The 18,970-nt window shown below is 59.3% G+C and overlaps 2 protein-coding genes across 3 annotated transcripts; one reads left to right on the top strand and one right to left on the bottom strand.

Annotated features, from left to right (window-relative positions):
- Positions 1 to 887: 887 nt before the first annotated feature.
- On the bottom strand, positions 888 to 14,297 carry PRR36 (proline rich 36). Of its 2 annotated transcripts, XM_055430085.2 has the most exons (6): positions 14,060 to 14,297; positions 4,744 to 5,018; positions 4,533 to 4,632; positions 4,190 to 4,302; positions 1,907 to 4,108; positions 888 to 1,729 (listed from the first exon to the last, which is right to left on the bottom strand). In XM_055430085.2, exons 1-6 carry the CDS (start codon positions 14,074 to 14,076, stop codon positions 1,221 to 1,223), a joined length of 3,216 nt encoding a protein of 1,071 aa, XP_055286060.2. In that variant the 5' UTR covers positions 14,077 to 14,297; the 3' UTR covers positions 888 to 1,220. The 2 variants fall into 2 exon arrangements, with proteins under 2 accessions (XP_055286060.2, XP_055286059.2); XM_055430084.2 differs by lacking the exon at positions 14,060 to 14,297 and having other exon boundaries at positions 4,533 to 4,586; positions 4,744 to 5,133.
- On the top strand, positions 14,298 to 18,527 carry LRRC8E (leucine rich repeat containing 8 VRAC subunit E). The gene is made up of 2 exons (XM_055430086.1): positions 14,298 to 14,435; positions 15,249 to 18,527. Exons 1-2 carry the CDS (start codon positions 14,298 to 14,300, stop codon positions 17,499 to 17,501), a joined length of 2,391 nt encoding a protein of 796 aa, XP_055286061.1. The 3' UTR covers positions 17,502 to 18,527.
- The last annotated feature ends 443 nt before the right edge of the window (positions 18,528 to 18,970 follow it).

Here is an 18,970-nt window from a genome sequence, read left to right as displayed (position 1 = left end):
GACCCTCAACACTGGTCCACAGGCAAGGATGCCTGGCTAGAGGGCTTAGGGGGTACACCCTAAGTTGGGATTAAAGGCAAGGTCCATGGCTGGGACGCAGGCCCAGCGGGGTGGTGGGGGCACCTGGAGAGGAGTGGGCAATGGAAGGATACCCACATCTCCCATCAGCCTTGGAGAGGCTGCTCCTTCCCTGCAGGCTCCTCAGTACAGTCTGTCCAGGAGGCAGTGACTCCCCTTCCCAAGCCCAGGGCTCAGCTGTGGGCCTGCCTTTTGCACTGCAGCCTCCTTGGTGAGCAGAGGACAGTGTGCCCTCTTGGGAGGCCCTTGAGGGATCTGAGATGGCCATCAGTCTCAGGCCTCCCCTGTCTCTGACACCCCAGGGTGTGGAAGGTAAAGGGTTGCACACTGTGAGGAAGAACCTCAGGAAGTGGCTTGCGCCCTCTCCTGAGATCCAAGCAGTCCCTCCCCAAGTGTCTTCCCCAACCCCCCAAGGAATGCCTGCTCCCATGGCAGATTGTGGGAAGAGCTTGGTCAGCTGGCCACACCAGGCACGCCTGGTTCATTCACTTGGTCGCGCAGCCCCACCTGGGCCCCTCCTGCACTTGATATTTCCATGAGAAGTTGGGCATAAGAATGCCTACATTCATGCACGCTGGTGGGTGCGCGGCGCTGGACCACGGGGACTCAGCATTTCCTGATCCCACTGCAGCCCCTCCTTATACGCCCCTACCCTCAGTGGAGGAATTTTGGGGAAAGCCTTCAACCAGAGCTACAACCTGCTGTGCACAGCCTCCAGCACAGCCGGCCTGGCCCCTCACGCAGCCCTGCGGTCGGATGCGCCCAGGAGGCCCCCAGCCCGCGACCGCGAAGGGGAAAGTAAACAGACCTCAGTCTCCGCTTTATTGCGAATTCGGGCGGCGCGCGGTAGACAATACACTGGACACCAGGAAGAGCCTAGGCCGAGGGAGGGACGCGGATCGAGGGGTGCGGGAGCGCGTTCTAGGCCAAAGGCGAGGGGTTCAAGGGGAGGGCCTTGGCCAAAGGTGTGGTTGGGTCGCAAGCCTGGACCAAAATTCTAGGGTTCTGAAGGGACTGAGACCAACCCACGGGAAGCCGGACTTCGGGAGGAAGGGAGGAGGAGATCTAATACCTTTGAGGTGGAACCTTAGGGACAAATATTAAGGCAGGGGTGGGCTGGGAGGGCGGGGACAGGGTCGGGCTCAGTGGAAGGTCTCCACCTCTACCACGGTCCAGTCACCCTGCGGGGAAGCCACGTCATCCGGGGAGAAGCTAGTGACTGAGGTGATGCTGGCGCGGGACTCGTCCAGCGGAGACAACAGTTCGGCCCATCGGCCCAGTTCGGCGTCGCTCAGCGCAGTGCGGGCGCCCCCCGCGCTGCCGCCACCCCCGGCGCCCCCTGGACCACCGCTGCCTCCCGCGGCCTCCTCGGTCGCAGCTAGCAGCAGCGTCCGGCTCAGCAGGTGCTGCACGACGCTCGCCTGCAGCGTCCCCAGCGGCAGCTCTCCCAAGCGCGCCGGCTTCGCGCCACGAGAGGCCGCACCAGCAGCAGCTCCGGCCGCCGCCTTCCCACCGCCCGCGCCGGGCCCGGGCCCGGGATCCAGCGCGTCTGTGGAGGGGCTCGCCGACTCGGGTCCTTCAGCCTCGTAGATAGTGCACAAGCCATCAGCAGAGCCCGACGCGGATGCAGGAGACCAAGGCAGGGGCGGTCCTGGGGGAGAGGGGCCGGGATGCCCAGAGAGAGCGGGAAGCCCCACCCCCGCCACGAGACCCCGCCCCTCCCCTCAGACCCAACTGTCCTGCCCCCGAGCCTCGCCTCCGACCCCGCCCTCTCACATCCCAGGACTCGCCCCTTCTACTACTCCGCAGAGTCCGGAGGACTGCTTACCTGGGGTGCTGCGGATGGCCAGAGGCGGAGCGGAACCTCGGCTCCAAGCTGCCGGGTGGCAGGCGGCGAGCTCGGCATCGGCAGGAGGAGAGGCTGCGGCGCCGCCCTCGGGCCCACTGTCGTAGCCGCGCAGCTCCTCGGGCGTGCTGGTAGCGCTGCTGCTGTGGCCCGCCAGGTCCGGGCCACTCAGAGTACTGGACGGGCTGCGCGACGGCGGCGGCGGTGGGCCTGGGGCCAGCGCCAGGGTCAGCCGTGGGCCCGAGATGGGGGCATCGGGACCCGGGGTTGGAGGGCGGCGTGGGGCCTGCAGAGGAGGTGAGGCAGGGGGAGAGGGAGGGGTCTGCAAAGTCGGTAAGGCCAGGGAAGGTGGAGCACGTGGTGGGGGCGTGATCAGAGGAGAAGGAGGGTCTTGCAGAGGGGGTGAAGCAGAGGGAGAGGGACCAGCCTGCAGACGGAGCGAGGACAGAGAAGGTGGAGCCTGCAGAGGAGGCGGGCTCTGAGGAGGAGTGGCCTGTGAAGGGGGCGTGCTCAAAGAAGGGAGATCCCCCGGAGGGGGTGTGGCCAGAGGAGAGGGAGAGTCTTGCAGAGAGAGTGAAGCAGGGGGAGGAGGGGCCTGCAGAGGGAGCGAGGCCAGAGAAGGTGGAGCCTGCAGAGGAGGCAGGCTTTGAGGAGGAGGAGTGGCCTGTAAAGGGGGCGTCCTCAGAGAAGGTAGAGCCCGCGGAGGGGGTGTGGCCAGGGGAGAGGGAGAGTCTTGCAGAGAGGGTGAAGCAGGGGGAGAATGGGGGGCCTGAAGAGGAGGCGAGGCCAGAGAAGGTGGACTGCTCTGTAGGGGCAGAGCCCGAAGAGAGGGAGGATCATGCAGAAGAGATGAAGCAGGGGGAGGAGAGGGTGGGGCCTGCAAAGGAGGTGAGGCCAAAGAAGGTGGAGCCAGCAAAGGAGGCAGGCTCTGAGGGGGAGTGGCCTGTAAAGGAGGCGTGACCAGAGAAGGTGGAAAGTGGGGATGAGGCACGGCCAGAGGAGGGGTCGCCCGCAGAGGTGGTGAGGCTAGAGATGGGGCCTGTACAGGAGTGGCCTGTCGAGGGGAAGTAGGTGGAGTCTGTAGCAGAGGCCTGATCAGGGGAGAGGGAGACTCTGAACGCGGAGAACCCTGCAGAGAGAGTGTGGTCTGAGAGGGAGAGGCCTGTGGAGGAGGTGCGGGAGGCGTGTCCAGTGTAGAGGGCGTGGCCTGAAGAGGTGGAGACAGAGGACTGGGCTTCGGGGGGGGCGTGGCCAGAGCGGAAGGAGTCTGAGGAGGGGATGTGGCTAGGGGGGAGGGCAGGTTCCTCACAGATGCTGCTTGAGACAGAGGGGCTTGTAGGGGGGTAGCGGCTGGTGGTAGAGGACCTGCCGAAGGTGGTGTGGCTAAGGGAGAGGGGAGATCTGGAAAAGGAGGTAAAGTCAAAGATGCCTCGGTGGGGAGTACACTATGCAAAGCGGGTGAAACTGATGGAGGGACTGATACCAGAAGAGGGGCCATGGCCAAGGGGGAGGCGGACCCCTCCGGAAAGGATGTACTCAGGTGTGTGGGTGGAGCCTGCAAAGGAGGTGTGGCCGGCGGAGAGGGGCGGGTCAGCAGAGAGGGTGGAGCCGAAGGAGAGGGTGGGGCTAGTGAATGGGGCGTGGTCAAAGACGGGCTGAGGGCCTGGGAAGGAGGCGTGGTCGGTGGAGAAGGAGGGAGCGCTTCCCGAGAGGGAGTGGCTCGGACAGGCGGAGGCGGTGCGGTAGGACAAGGTAGAGAGGATGCGGCCAGAGGAGAAGGAAGACCCCTTGCTGGGGCTGCTCCCTTCCTGGGGGATGTGGCCTGCGGGGCGCGAAGAGTCTGCAGTCCTTTCGACTTGGGCTGAACAACAAGAGCCCGGGGTGTTCCAGCCGGGGAGACTCCAGAGCGGACTGGGGAGGATAGAGGGGTGACGCTAGAGCCCAGGGGGCGCGAGGTTGGCCTCTGGAGGCTCCCGCTGGCGCTGGGTCGCCTCCTGGCGGCAGGGCTCGGCTCCGCCGCGCTGCGCTCTGGGGTGCTGCTCACTGACTTCCTGGAAGCCTCAGTCGTCGGGGGCCGGAGACGGGCACTTGGAGCTGCCCGGGGGACACACACCTCAGCGCCCGCAGCCCGGGGTCGACGGGAATTGACCGGGGAGGGGATGGCTGGGGTGGACCCAGAAGAGTCTGGGGACAAAACAGAAGGCCGAAGGTCACCAATACTTCACAGCTCAGGAACCCTGAAGGTTCCTCCCCCAGGTCACATACCTCTCCGTGCCCCGGTACTCAGGGTGCTCCTTCTGGGTGAATCTGTGGCTTTTCCTCTGGCCGCAGTTTCCTCAGCTGGGGGACGGAGCCCCTTCTGCCCAAGAGGGCCTGGTCTGAGGACAGGAGGGGCTGCGATCAGGGCAGAGCTCCAGCTCGTTTGCTCTCCCAAGTCTACATTTCCCCATCTGTAAAATGGGGCATATGCTCTCTCTGCCAGCCAATAACAGCTTTCACCAATTTGCGCCCAGTGATCAGCAAGTGCTCCCACACACTTTAAGGCTTCCAGATGGAGACACTAACCCTTGCCTAAGGGACTGGGGCGGGGGGGGAACGGGTGACTTACCTGGTGGGCGCGCTGGCATGCCCAGGGCTAGAGATACAGCCTGAGCCTGGGGTCCTGGCAGGGGCCCGCTCCCCTCTCCCAGCCGCTGGGGGCCTGGAGGCTGTGGGGAGAAGGCCGAGTCAACGCAGGTGCCCCAGAAATCAAGGGGAGGCTTGTGCCTCAGAGGAGGGGAGGCAAGATGGGGTCAGAATCAGGGAAAGAGGCTGAGTACCTGGGCTCCGGAGACCCGTCCCAGCGCTCCGCGTTGGTCCCAACTGGGGAGTAACTTCCGGGAGAGCGCCTCCCCGGATGCCCCCGGTTCTCTCTGCCAAGGGCCCTCGCCCTGCGGCTGCTGCTGCTCCCAGAACTCGGAGAGCCGCTCTGGTTACTGGAGGAGGGGGTCGTGGAGACCCTGCGGGCTTGGGGATCGGAAGGCCGAGAGGGCGAGAGACGGGCGGGCGACCGGCGGCCGCTGCCCTGGACTTGTCCCTCTTGTCCATCCAGCACCTGACGAAGAAACAGATTAATCAGCATCCCAGGTCCTGGGCCGCTATGCTGCTTGCAAGGCTCTGGGTCCTGGCACCTCTCTGCTCCTTTTCCTGCGTCACCACCCATGGGCGCCCAAACCTCTGCTTGGATCCACTTCCTTCCACCCACCCACCACTCACCAGCGCAGCTGCTCACGGTGGTCCCCAAATCTCATTCTTATCGCCTTTCCTCCAGGCCACGCCTGCCTCTGCTCCCTCTCAGGACCATAGATCAACCCACCTGCCCCTCTCTCCCTCAGGGCCTTTACCACCAGCGTCGGGCCAGGGGGCTGCTATAGGTTCCAGATGAAGGGATGAGCACACACCCGGGTCCCCTCGCCAGCCCCCAGAGCAGTTCCGGGCCTCCGGGAGAGATGCCGGCACCTGCCGGGAGGAGGAGCGGTCCCGGCTGCCCGCGCACGGGCTTGGGAGACAAAGAGCCGCGTTCCGAGCCCGTCCCCCTCCGCCAGCTGGGCCCTGGTCCACGCCGCCCTTCCACCTGCTCGCGCCACTGCTCACCTCGGGCTTCGGTCTCCCTCCGCTCCACGCTGGGTCGCCCGGGGTGGGGCCGGGTGGGAGCGCAGCGACGGTGGCTGAGGCGAGCTGAGGGCAGGCGAGGGGAGGGGGCGGCGGGCGGCGGCGCCGTGAGGCGGGCCCGGCCCTTGGCGGCGGGCGGGGGAGACGGGGGCGCGTGCGCTGGGTGCAGACCGGGAAAGCGCAGGCGGGAGCGCGCGGAATTGAGTGGGGAGGGGGGAGCGCGTGGGAGGCAGAGGAGGCTTCTCTGCGGCTGCGCCTGAGGACCTCAGACACCCAACCGGAGGGGCTTCGGGGCGGGGGTAATCCCTTGGGGTCTCCGATCCAGTCTAACCCCCTCTTCCCCACCCGCGGCCACACACACACCTGCCCAGGCCCCCACCCAACCACCTGGAGACCCGAGGCCCGCCTGACCGCGGATAGGCTGGGCCCTGGCAACCAGGGGGCGGGACCACCGCGCTTCGTGCCCAGTTCGCCAATCCGGCCTCTCAATGTCCCTGGCCCAGTCTTCGCCTTGGCGACCGCAGAGGCTACCCCGGGACCCAGGTTTCCTGGGGCTTCCACCTCTCTTTTACCCAAAGCTTTCTCACAGACTCCAGGAAACCTCCTATCTCGCTGAGCTCAGGGGACTGGTGGGAGAATGAAGCCCTGGGAAAGTAGGGGTAGACCCCGATTTGGGGGAAGAGGGGAAAAAAGGATGAGGGGGAGGGAGAGACCGAGGCTGGTGAGAAGTGACCCAACCTTCTACAGGGCAGCGCACCCCCACTCTCCACACCCTCCCAGGTCACATAAAGTCAACTCAGCAAAGGCTTCCGGATAGAGCCAGGTTTTGGGGAGATGAGATCTTTGGGGGCCGCGGTGGGGGAGGCTGGAAGTGTCAAAACCGGTGCATGAAGGAGCTGAAGAAATCCCGTTCGAGGTTTCCCAGCACCGCCTGAGGGAGTAGGGGTGTCATTTTGGTGACTTGCCAACTGGTGCAGGGGCCACCTGGAGTAGCTTGATAGGGGATAGAAGCATGAAGAGGAAGATGGCCATCTTCAGCTGCCCTGAGCTGGGGGACAGTGCCAGGCGCCCTCCTGCACCTCAGCTTATACTCACAACCACACTGGGGACTTCCCTGGTGGTCCAGTGGCTCCCCTCCCATCACAGGGAACTAGACCCCACGTGCTGCAACTAAAGATCCCGTGTGTCGCAACACAGACTGAAGATCACGTGTGCTGCGACTAAGACCCAGTGCAGCCAAATCAATTAATGAAAAAACAAAAGACCACATCGGCCCCACGGAAACACTGGGCTCTCTGCTCCCAAGCCCAGTCTCTCCAGACTCTTAGCTACCCACTATCCCATCCCAAAGAACCAGCTCCCTCTGCCCCACCTCATCCCCATCACATTTGTTCATACAGAGAGCTTGAGAATGCCACGCGTGGACCCATTCATACAACCTTCTGGAAATTGTAAGCTAATCTATGCTGCTAAGTCACTTCAGTCGTGTCCGACTCTGTGTGACCCCACAGACGGAAGCCCACCAGGCTGCCCCGTCCCTGGGAGTCTCCAGGCAAGAACACTGGAGTGGGTTGCCGTTTCCTTCTCCAATGTGTGAAAGTGAAAAGTGAAGTCGCTCAGTCGTGTCCAACTCTTAGCGACCCCATAGACTGCAGCCCACCAGGCTCCTCCGTCCATGGGATTTTCCAGGCGAGAGTACTGGAGTGGCTTGCCATTGCCTTCTCCGATAAGCTAATCTATAGACAGTGACAGAAAGCAACTTAATGGTTGTTGGGGTCCAGGGAAGGGAAACTTTTGAACCACTCATTGTAGCCACTCTGACTGATTCCTGACCCTGAGAAACTGCATGTGTGCTCAGGTTCCTCAGTTGAGTCTGACTCTTTGTGACCCTGTGGACTATAGCCCACCAGGTTTCTCTGTCCATGGGATTTCCTAGGCAAGAATACTGGAGTGAGTGGCCATTTCTTCCTCTGGGGATCTTCCCAACCCAGGGATTGAACCCTTTTTCTCCTCTGTCTCCTGCATTGCAGGTAGATTCTTTATTGCTGAGCCACCAGGGAAGCCCTGAGAAACTGTCAGACAGTAAATTCTTGTCTTAAGAAGCTAGATTTTGGGGCAGTTTGTTATACAGCAATAGATAGCTACCTCAGGTTCACAAAACCTTAAAAGCTGGTTATAAATAATCAAGTACTGGTGAGAATATGGAGAAACAAGAACATTTGTGTACCATTAGTGGGAATGTAAAATGATAGCGTCACTGTGATCCACTTATATGAGGTCCCCAGAGGATTCAGATTCATTGAGACGGACGGTATAATGCTGAGTTCCAGGGGCTGGGGGAGAGGAATAGTGAATTGGTGTTTCACAAGGACAGAGTTTCCATTTTTGCAAAATGAAAAAAGTTCTGAAGATGGATGGTGGGGATGGTTGCCCAGCACTGTGAAATTACTTAATGCCACTGAAGTGAGAGTATTGGTTGCTCAGTTGTATCGGACTCTTTGGGGACCCCAAGGACTATAGCTCTCCAGGCTCCTCTTGTCCATGGGATTCTCCAGGCAAAAATATTGGAGTGGGATGCCGTTTCCTTCTCCAGAGGATCTTGCTGACCCAGGGATCAAACCTGTATTGCAGGGATCAATCTGCATTGCAGGCAGATTCCTTACCTTCTGAGCCACCAGGGAAGCCCTTAATGCCAGTGAGCTGTACCCTTAAAAATGGTTAGGATGGCAAATTCTTTGTTATGTGTGTGTACATTACCACAATTGTTTAAAAACCTGGATAGTATGCATGTGGGGAAACTCATGAACTACCAGTGGGAATGTAAAGTAGGTAGTCTTTCTGGAGGACCACTGGGAAGCATTGCATGTATGTCATATGGCTAAGACATCCCACTCAAACATTTGTACCTGTGACAGATCCCATGCAGCCCCTCCCATATCCTCTGAACACCCAGAGTCCCCACGTGCAGGGAAAGTCAGGAGTCCCAGCGCGTGAACACCCCCCCTCCACCCCTCAGCCATGACAGACAGAAGCTGGTGTAACAATGCTTCCATTCCTCCGCCACTTGGGTGGGACACCTTGGAGGTGCATCTGCCATCATCTCACAGAGCTGCCCTTATTAACACTTACTGGCTTCCTTCTCTTCTGCACTGGCTCACCATTAATGCTTCCTGAGTTCACCTTCCAGAGAAACTGCTACTGCTGCTGCTAAGTCGCTTCAGTCGTGTCCGACTCTGTGCAACCCCATAGATGTCAGCTCACCAGGCTCTGCCGTCCCTGGGATTCTCCAGGCAAGAACACTGGAGTGGGTTACCATTTCCTTCTTCAATGAATGAAAGTGAAAAGTGAAAGTGAAGCCGCTCAGTCGTGTCCAACTCTTAGCAACCCCATGGACTGCAACCCACCAGGCTCCTCCGCCCATGGAATTTTCCAGGCAAGAGTACCGGAGTGGGGTGCCATTGCCTTCTCCATCCAGAGAAACTATTGCCATCTAATTCCTTGCCTCAGGGTCTGCATCAAGAAGAGCCTGAACTAAGTATCCATCCATCATTTACTGAATGCCCACTGTGTGCCAGGCACCATCTGAAGTGTCAGAAAAGATATGTGTGTAGGGCTCATGGGGCTTCAGTTCCAGTGACCATAGAGATATTGCACAGGAGTGCAAAGCAGTGTGTTACAAGACAGGCATCCCAGCATATAGCTGAGAACAAACTCTCAGGGCATGGGTCTCAAGGAGCCACTCCAGAGGCTAGAGGAAAAGGAGAAACTATTCATCTCAAAAGGCCCCATTGCTACTACTTCACTCACCCTGTTTTGCTATATACACAGCATAAGTGTGTGCTCAATCGCTCAGTCACGTCCGACTCTTTGAGACACCATGGGCTGTAGACACCCCAGGCTCCTCTGTTCATGGGATTCTCCAGGCAAGAACACTGGAGAGGGTTGCCATTTCCTTCTACAGGGGTCCTTCCCCACCCAGGGATCGAACCTGCATCTCCTGCATTGGCAGGCAGATTCTTTACCACTGCACCACCTGGGAAGCCCCTATATACACAAGCATTTGTCACAAATTGACATTATCTTGTTCCTTAATTATACACATCCTTACCCTCTCCCTCTCCCCACCCCCATCCACACACACCAATAGAGCAGAAGCTCTGAGAGAGAAGATAGCCTCGCTTATCTTGTCCACACAAAGGTTTGTCTTTGGGCAGCCTGTGGCTGAGCCCACAGGGACTTCTGCAAGGGGGTCACGCCCACTGCCAGATTTCACAGAGGAACCTAAGCTTAGGGGGTCCCAACCCTCGAGGTTTCAGAGTATCTCTAATCTGGTGAACTTGTGGACTTCTTTTCCCCATGAGAGATGGGGCCTCACTCTTCCACCTTCTCAGGTCTCCTCTGCCTTGAGTTTAGCAGACAGAGCAGATCAAGGTAAAAGTCTTGTCTGAGATCTAGGGCAGGCTTCCCAAAGTGGGGAGGAAATCATGGGGGTTGGGGCAGCAGGGTCTCCCTTTGAGAAGCAGACCTCCCAGATTGGACTCCAACCTTGGCTCCCAGAGCCCTCTGACCCCGGACTCTGTCTCCCCAGTGGAGAGCCTCCCTTGGTTGGGTGGTCAGAGCAGGAAGGAGAAAGCGCCCCGCCCTCCCTTGGGCCCTGATCACTGATTGCCTGTTTGAGTTTCAAAGCCAAGTAGCTGTACCTGGGAGTGAAGGGAGGAGGAGGGCTTCCACCTGGAAGCTTAGCTCCCAGAAAGGTACTCTCAGGTTGGCTTTGGGCGTCCAGCGCCTTCAGCCCCTCTCAGTGTCCCCCATGCCAGATCCGCCCCACTGCAGCGGAGCGCAGAATTCTACCGTTCCTGCTCCTCCGACGAGCCCCTCCCCTCCCCGGGGACTTCAGGGTTAGGAACGCCTACCTCCGGCTATCCCGCGGTACCGGGAGTCCGGGAGCGTCCGAAGGGAGGCGGGGCCGAGGCGGCTGCTGGGCGGGGCGGGGCGGGGCAGCCCGCGGCTGCGGTCCCGCCCGCCCTGACTCACTCAGTCCGGCCCGCGAACTCCGCGGGAGTCCCGGCCGCTCAGCTCCCCGGAACACCGGAGTTGGAAACAGTGTCTGGCCCGTGAGGTGAGTAGGTGGCTCTCCGTGCTTGGGGACCGGGTGGCGGGGTGAGGACCTGGCCCACAGGAGGACCGCCCGAGGTGCGGCTGGCCCTGCGACCTGAGCCCTAAGCCGTCTGGGGCACAGAAGGAGCTGGGGGTGGGGGGGTGGGAGGGGGAGGGGGCGGTGCAGAGAGAGGTCCGGCCCTGGCCAGCCCAAGGGCGCCTATTCAGGGAGCCCTGGAGGTCTGGCCAAGGACAGAGTGAAGATCGAACAGCTAGGGTCCACCCTGGGCGTCTTGATACCTTGTTCCCCTCTCCTCTTGCCGGTGACAGCTCATCCCAGCGAGCCCCTCACCTCCCAGAGCCCTAACACGTGGTGGCTTCCCCAGGCTGTCCCTTCCGTGTCCCTTGAACCTAAAGAGTCCCCAGAACCCCCAGTCCTGGAAGGGCAGCTTGGAAAAGTAGTAGGTTGGGACTCCCCAGGCCTAAGGCCCAGAACTGGCTCTGCTGCTACTGCTCCCCCAACCCCCGACCATAATTTCTCCCTCGTGTAGAAGTCAAAGGTTAAACCGAGTGCCCTCCAAGGCCTGTTTCAGGGCTGACAAGTGTCACTGTTTCTTCTTTGCCGCTTAGCTTGGGCGGTGGGTGGAAATGGGGGGTGGGGGGATCAGGGGCATCCACCACTGCTACCAGTGTTTAGAGGCAAGGTGGGGGCTTGGGGGAGGCCTGAGAGAGAAGCAAGGGTGAGGCATGAGTAGGCAGAGCTAAGGCCATGCAGGGGGCAATTTCCCTTTCAGAGGCTGACAAGGACAACTGAGCCTGGTCGGCAGAGCAGCCATCATCCCCCCATCTCTCCTTTACCGGAAGGAGCCCCCTCCTGAGGCTCCCTGGCAAAGATGCTTCATCTCAGTGAGACGTTCTTGCTCAACCTGGAACAGAGTGCCTGTGATCAGACAGACAGGACTCAGGGGGTCTCCCTTAAACGCTGCTTGTCACAAGCTGGGACACCTTGAATGAGTTATTTCACTTCCCCGAGTCTGGGAAATAAGGGTCTCCACATCCATGCTCCCGGAGTTGGGATCAAACAAGACACTGAAAGCATCTGGTGGCCTTAAGTTTTCTGTCCCCACACCCCCACGATGCTTTCTCCCCTAGCCCTCCCACAAGCCTGGTTCAGACAAAGGGGGGCCAGTCTTGTGTCTGGGGAAACTTAATGGCAGGTTCCAAACAATCAAGATTGAGTCATGGAGACCGATAATGATATCCCCATGTCTGCCTTGGAGGCTGTTGTGTATACACCTTGCTCCGTGGGAGCTCTGACCCATCTGTTGGGGACCCTGGGTGTCTCTGCCTTCTTGCTTTTGATTGTGGGTCTGGGATGGCCAGTGGCAGAGCTTCCACAATTGTGAGATGTGTCCTGAAGGGTGGGAAGGCCTCGGGGGCAGGAAGTTGGTCCTCCCTGCCTGTCTGTGTGGCATTTCTGCTAAGGGTCACCATTCTTAATTGAAGCAGTGTCCCTTGCAGGGGCAGGTGGCCAGGGCAGGGAGAATAGTGGGTGGCCAGAACTGGAAGAAAGTGTATGCCTGCGTCTCTGCCCCTGAGTCTCCCTTCAGCTTGCACACACGTGCACTGGTGTGCACACACTAGAATGCCCCCAGGGTTGTCCCATTCGGTGGCTGCAATTTGGCCCCTGGGGGCTGTGGAGTTGCCCTGGGTGTGTTTCTATCAGATTCCCTGGTGTCTGAAGTCTGTGATGCACTGGGGTGGGGGGGATGGGGGGACACCTTTACTGGGCTTGTTGAGGACAGGTTGTGAACTGAGCGCAAGGGCTGGGTCATTGGGTGAGGGATCCTGTGTTCTGTGTACCCCCTTGCGTGTGCCTGGTGCTAGGTGAGTCAGGGCCTGAGTCAGGGGCCCCTGGAGACCGGGTGTAGGCAGGCGTGTCCCTTGCGTGCCATCCCTGGTGGGATTAAGGGGTGTGGCGGACTGCCCTGACTTCAGCCTGCTGGGTAGGGCCTGCATCCTATAGCCCCGCCCACTTCCCCCTTGTCCTCATTCAGTAACAATGGAAGGCCTTCCAGGGTTATGGGGACCAAAGAGGGAGGCATGGAGGTATCACAGCGATTGGCCAAGGTGTGGGACAGAGGCCAGGCTCTGCCCCCCAGGAGACGGGTGGGAGGCTGGAGGATGATCCGATGACTCAGACGCCTCCCTTCCTTGCCCAGCCAGTGACAAGCTATCAGGATGAGGACCACAGGGCACAGGAAACCTACGTGAGAAACAGGCGTCCGTGCTCAGTTATGCCCGATTCTTTGCGACCCCATGGATTATAGCCCCCCAGGCTCCACTGTCCATGGGATTCTCCAGGCAAGAATACTGAAGTGGGTAGCCATTTCCTCCTCCAGGGGATCTTGCCCACCCAGGGATCAAACCCGCGTCTCTTGCCTCTCCTGCATTGGCAAGCGGGTTCTTGACCACTGTGCCATCTGGGAAGCGTGAGAAGGATGAGAAACAGGGGTTTTATATTGGGGAGCATGGGTGCTGGGGAGGGGGGATGGACCAGCCTAGGAGCCCCCTTGGAGACAGTGGGGGCCTTGCTGTCTCCCTTTCTTTCCCCTCCTAGACCTGGAAAGAGAGGCTCCAGGGCTGCCTGTCTGGGAGGGCACTTGTGGTCCACGCCCCCAAGTGACTTGCGCCTGGCTGTCTGTATCTGGAATAATGATACCTTGGTCTAAAATGAAACCCAGGGCCAGACAGAGTAGGCTGGCCGCCCAGGAGCCTGGCAGCCCAGCCCCGTCCTAGACGTTGTAGTCGTAGGTGTCACCCTGGCTCTCTCTGTGAGTTTTCCATTTCCTGATTCTTTGCCCCTCAGCCCTTGCCTTTCGGGTATCGGTTTTCCGCAGCAGATCCTAAACACTGGCCCCACCAGAAACCCAGGTGTCCTCGTCACTGCCACCCCTCACCCCCCAGGGCCGACAAGCCTTCAGCTCCACCACTCCCTGCCCCTGGGGCCCGTAACCAGAGCCAGGCTCCAGCCGGCTTTTCCGGTTGGAGGTTGGAGGTGGTGCCCGGAGCGCCCCTTAAGGGGGTGGGGGTCCACGCCCCGGAAGTCCCGAGTCTCGGGACTCTGGTCCAGTGACAGAGGGATCCGGGGCTGGCCGCCTGGGTACCGGGTGTCTGGAGTCGAGGAAGCAGAGCGAAGTGTTTGGGACTGGCGTCAAGGGTGGGAGGAGATGCCCGGGCTCGGGGAGAAGGCCACACCGACGAGCGGTGGAGCAGCGGCCTCGTGGAATGCCCCTCCTGAGCTCTGAGTGGGCAAGCCCAGTCCCATCGGGGCAGGGGTCCCTGGGAACAGAGGTGGTGAGGACTTACCGAGCAGTGAGTACTTACCTCCTTAAGCCAAGCATTCAACCTTAGTCGACTGGCTGCAGGAACGAGGTGAAGTCTAGGGGGCGGGGGAGGGGAAGGGAGCGCACAGCTGTGGGTTCTGCCCGAGTTCGGCGGGGCGGAGCGCGGATACTGGGAGCAGAGGCGTGTTTCTGGCTCTTCTGGGGGCCCGGCTCACAAGGCGCCCTATCCTGAGGGTCTGTCTCTGCACCCTCCGCTTCCTGCTCTCCTCACAGGAAGGATGATTCCGGTGGCGGAGTTCAAGCAGTTCACGGAGCAGCAGCCCGCCTTCAAGGTGCTCAAACCTTGGTGGGACGTGCTGGCTGAGTACCTCACCGTGGCCATGCTCATGATCGGGGTCTTCGGCTGCACCCTCCAGGTAAGGGGCGGGGCGGGGTGTGGCCTGGGTGGGGCGGGGTCTCCCAGGGGCGGGGTCTGGGAGATTCCGGAAGTCTTCCCTTAACCTATCATAGTTCTAGAGACTGGACATCCAAAATCAAAGTGTTGACAGGGCTGGTTCCTTGCGAAGGCTGTGCCTCTCGTCTACACTCTGGTGGCCTCAGGCATTCCTTGCTTGATAGTGGACATTCTTCCTGTATCTTCACAGCATCTTCCCTCAGTGTGAGTGTGTGTGTGTGTGTGTCCAAATTTCTCCCTCATCTTAACTTGATTACATCTGCTCTGCAAACACTATTTCCAGATAAGGCATCAATCACAGGTCAGGTATTTGGGGCTTAGGACTTCAACATCTTTTTTGTTTGTTTAATATTTATTTGCCTGCACCAGTTCTTAGTTGCCTCATGTGGCATTTTTACTTGCAGCCTGTGAGATCTTCATTTTTTTTTAAGTTGGAGCATGAACCCTTAGGTGTGGCATGTGGGATCTAGTTCCCTGACCAGGGATCAAACCCAGGCCTCCTGCATTGGGAGTGCCCAGTCTTAGCCACTGGGCCAGCAGGGAAGTCCCTAGTTCTTTAACATCTTTTCGAGGAACACGAATCAACCCCCCTCTTTTATTTCCAGACAAAGTCCCATGCTCAAAGGTTTAGTGACTCTTCCAAAGTTACAGCCAGCTGAGGACAGCTGGGGATCAATGCAGACCTCTCCTGCTTGCAGCCTGCTTCCTCTCCCTACAACTTCCCAGGCCGCCCCAGATCCTTCACCCTCTTTCATACCCTCTCCCCCATCCCCAGGTGACGCAGGACAAGATCATCTGTCTGCCCAGTCATGAACCCCGGGAGAATTTATCTGAAGCCCCGTGTCAACAGCTGCTGCCACGGGGGGTCTCAGAGCCCATGGGGGACCTCCGGGAGTTGAGCGGCCTCAAGAACAACCTGGACCTACAGCAGTACAGCTTCATCAACCAGCTCTGCTACGAGACGGCCCTCCACTGGTATGCCAAGTACTTCCCCTACCTGGTTGTCATCCACACGCTCATTTTCATGGTCTGCACCAGCTTCTGGTTCAAGTTCCCTGGCACCAGCTCCAAAATCGAGCACTTCATCTCCATCCTGGGCAAGTGTTTTGACTCGCCATGGACTACTCGGGCGCTGTCCGAGGTCTCTGGGGAGAACCACAAGGGCCCTGCCGGCACCATAGCTGGGCGGGCAACAGTAACCGTGACCACAACAGCAGGGCCAGGGAAGGCAGGGGAGGGCGAGAAGGAGAAGGTGTTGGCAGAGCCCGAGAAGGTGGTGACAGAGCCCCCAGCTGTCACCCTGCTGGACAAGAAGGAGGGGGAGCAGGCCAAAGCCCTGTTTGAAAAGGTCAAGAAATTCCGCATGCACGTGGAGGAGGGCGACATCCTGTACACTATGTACATCCGGCAGACAGTGCTCAAGGTCTGCAAGTTCTTGGCCATCCTGGTCTACAACCTGGTTTACGTGGGGAAGATCAGCTTCCTGGTGGCCTGCAGGGTGGAGACCTCGGAGGTGACGGGCTACGCCAGCTTCTGCTGCAACCACACCAAGGCCCACCTCTTCTCCAAGCTGGCTTTCTGCTACATCTCCTTCGTGTGTGTCTACGGGATCACCTGTCTCTACACCCTCTACTGGCTCTTCCACCGGCCCCTCAAGGAGTACTCCTTCCGGTCGGTGAGGGAGGAAACCGGCATGGGCGACATCCCCGATGTCAAGAACGATTTCGCCTTTATGCTGCACCTCATCGACCAGTATGACTCGCTCTACTCCAAGCGCTTTGCTGTCTTCCTCTCTGAGGTCAGCGAGAGCCGCCTGAAGCAGCTCAACCTCAACCACGAGTGGACTGCCGAGAAGCTGCGGCAGAAGCTGCAGCGCAACGCCCGGGGCCAACTGGAACTGGCCCTCTGCATGCTCCCGGGGCTGCCGGACACGGTCTTCGAGCTCAGCGAGGTGGAGGCGCTGCGGCTGGAGGCCATTGGTGACATCACCTTCCCCCCGGGCCTCTCGCAGCTGGTGCACCTGCAGGAGCTGAGCCTGCTCCACTCGCCCGCCAGGCTTCCATTCTCCTCACAGATCTTCCTGCGGGACCGCCTGAAGGTCATCCGAATCAAGTGCGAGGAGCTGCGGGAGGTGCCCCTCTGGGTGTTTGGGCTGCGCGGTCTGGAGGAGCTGCATCTAGAGGGGCTCTTCCCCCCAGAGCTGGCCCGGGCGGCCACCCTCGAGAGCCTCCGGGAGCTGAAGCAGCTGAAGGTGCTGTCTCTGCGGAGCAATGCTGGCAAGGTTCCCGCCAGCGTGACTGATGTGGCCGGCCACCTGCAGCGGCTCAGCCTGCACAACGATGGGGCGCGTCTGTTGGCGCTGAACAGCCTCAAGAAGCTGGCTGTGCTGCGGGAGCTGGAGCTGGTGGCCTGCGGGCTGGAGCGCATCCCCCATGCCGTCTTCAGCCTAGGTGCACTGCAGGAGCTCGACCTCCGGGACAACCACCTGCGTTCCATCGAGGAGATCCTCAGCTTCCAGCACTGCCGCAAGCTGCTCACGCTCCGGCTGTGGCACAACCAGATCGCCTATGTCCCTGAGCACGTGCGGAAGCTCCGGGGCCTCGAGCAGCTCTATCTGAGCCACAACAAGCTGGAGACGCTGCCCACCCAGCTCGGCATGTGCTCCAGCCTCCGCCTGCTGGACGTCTCGCACAATGGGCTGCATTCCCTGCCGGCTGAGCTGGGTCTCCTGCAGAATCTTCAGCACTTGGCTCTCTCCTACAATGCCCTGGAGTTTCTACCCGACGAGCTCTTCTTCTGCCGCAAGCTGCGGACGCTGCTCCTAGGTTACAACCAGCTGAGCCAGCTCGCGCCCCAAGTGGGGGCCCTCAGGGCCCTCAGCCGCCTGGAGCTCAAGGGCAACCGGCTGGAAGCACTGCCGGAGGAGCTCGGCAACTGTGAGGGGCTCAAGAAGTCGGGGCTCCTGGTGGAGGACACCCTTTACGATGGGCTGCCGGCCGAGGTGCGGGACCGGATGGAGGCAGAGTGAAGCCCGGGAGGGAGGACAGGTTGAGGTCAACACCTCCTGGATGCTACCGCCCCGGAATCTCTACTATTATCTTTGAGGGAGGTGGCCAAGTGGGCCCCAGCCAGGAGACAAGGAACAGACATGTCAGGTTGATGGAGCCCAGGCAAGATCCTGGGACTGGTTTGTCTGGGAGGCTGTGGATTTGGGGTGGAACATCCTGGAGAGATTAACTCAGTCAGAAGACTCAGACCAAAACCACACCCGTGTCTTTGGCTTGGATGACCTGCCCCTAGCCCTGAGCCAAAGATGCTGCCCTCCCCCAGACAGCAGCCACAGTACTGCATATGGGGGGTGGGGTGGGGGAGGCTCATCCCAATGGGATTTCAACCCTCTCCCCCTGACCAAATCAGCTTACATCTGGGGTTTTCTCCCAACGAGGGGACACAGACACAAGGAACCAAACTCCCCCTCAATTTTGATATGAATCCCCTATTTATAAGTTGCTTGCTATGGACACCTGAACTCAGAAAGCAATGGTTCTCATATTTGGCTGAAATCAACGTCTCCAAAACAAAACATCCCAGGCCCCACTATTAAAAGGCTGACTCAGGACGTTGGTTGGAGGCCAGGAACTTGCTGGTAAACAGAAGCATTCCAGGTAATTCTGATTCGGACCATCCCAGGCCTGAATGTTGGGAAATGCTGACCTACAGAGTCTGGGTGTCGAGAGCAGGGATTCTGAACTTGGTTTTAGATCCCTAGATGCTTTTGAGAAATGTGATGAAAGCTGGGCACCTCCTTCCTCAGGAAAATGCTCATGTTCACATAAGTTAAAAGCTCTGCAGGCAACTTCAAGCAATCAACATTCCCCCAGACCTCCCAGGGGGCTATTCATGGATGTGCTAAGGATTGGAACACCTGCAGGGGAGGTACATTTTTCTGTAGGCTGGGACTTTGTCTTTCAATGTTCCCTATATGAGGAAGTGTATATCAGTGGGTGCTTAATAAATAACACTATGAGAACTATAATTTTTTTTGGCTGAGCTGGGCCTTCCTCACTGCACTCAGGCTTTCTCTAGCATGGGTTTCTCATTGTGGTCACTTCTCTTCTGCAGAGCTACAGGCTCAGTAGTTGCGGCACAAGGGCTTAGTGGCTCCATGGCATGTGGAATCTCTCCCCAGACCAGGAATTGAACCCATGTCCCCGTGTTGGCAGGTGGATTCTTAACCACTGGGTCACCAGGGAAGTCTGAGAGTGATAAGTCTGATCCCTTGTGTCCACTCCTGCCATTATCTAAGGCTTCTATTCCACCAGACCAAGTACAGGCAAGTGGCAACAGTCAGGTTCCAGAATCAAGGCTATAAGCCTCTTCCCTGGGAGCAGAGGCAAAGAGAGACCTCAGTTCACCAGGAGACATCAGGTGGCCTCTACCTAGCCTTTCTCCCATAGAACCGCCTGTCCTTTACATTCCACTATTCTCATGGCTCCA

The sequence above is a fragment of the Moschus berezovskii genome, chromosome 8 (genome assembly GCF_049115385.1).
Source record: "Moschus berezovskii isolate FMDL1 chromosome 8, NW_MosBer_1.0, whole genome shotgun sequence".
Taxonomy (NCBI): domain Eukaryota; kingdom Metazoa; phylum Chordata; class Mammalia; order Artiodactyla; family Moschidae; genus Moschus; species Moschus berezovskii.
The sequence above is the reverse complement of the archived record's forward strand: the minus strand, read 5'-3'. Positions and strand labels throughout refer to the sequence as shown.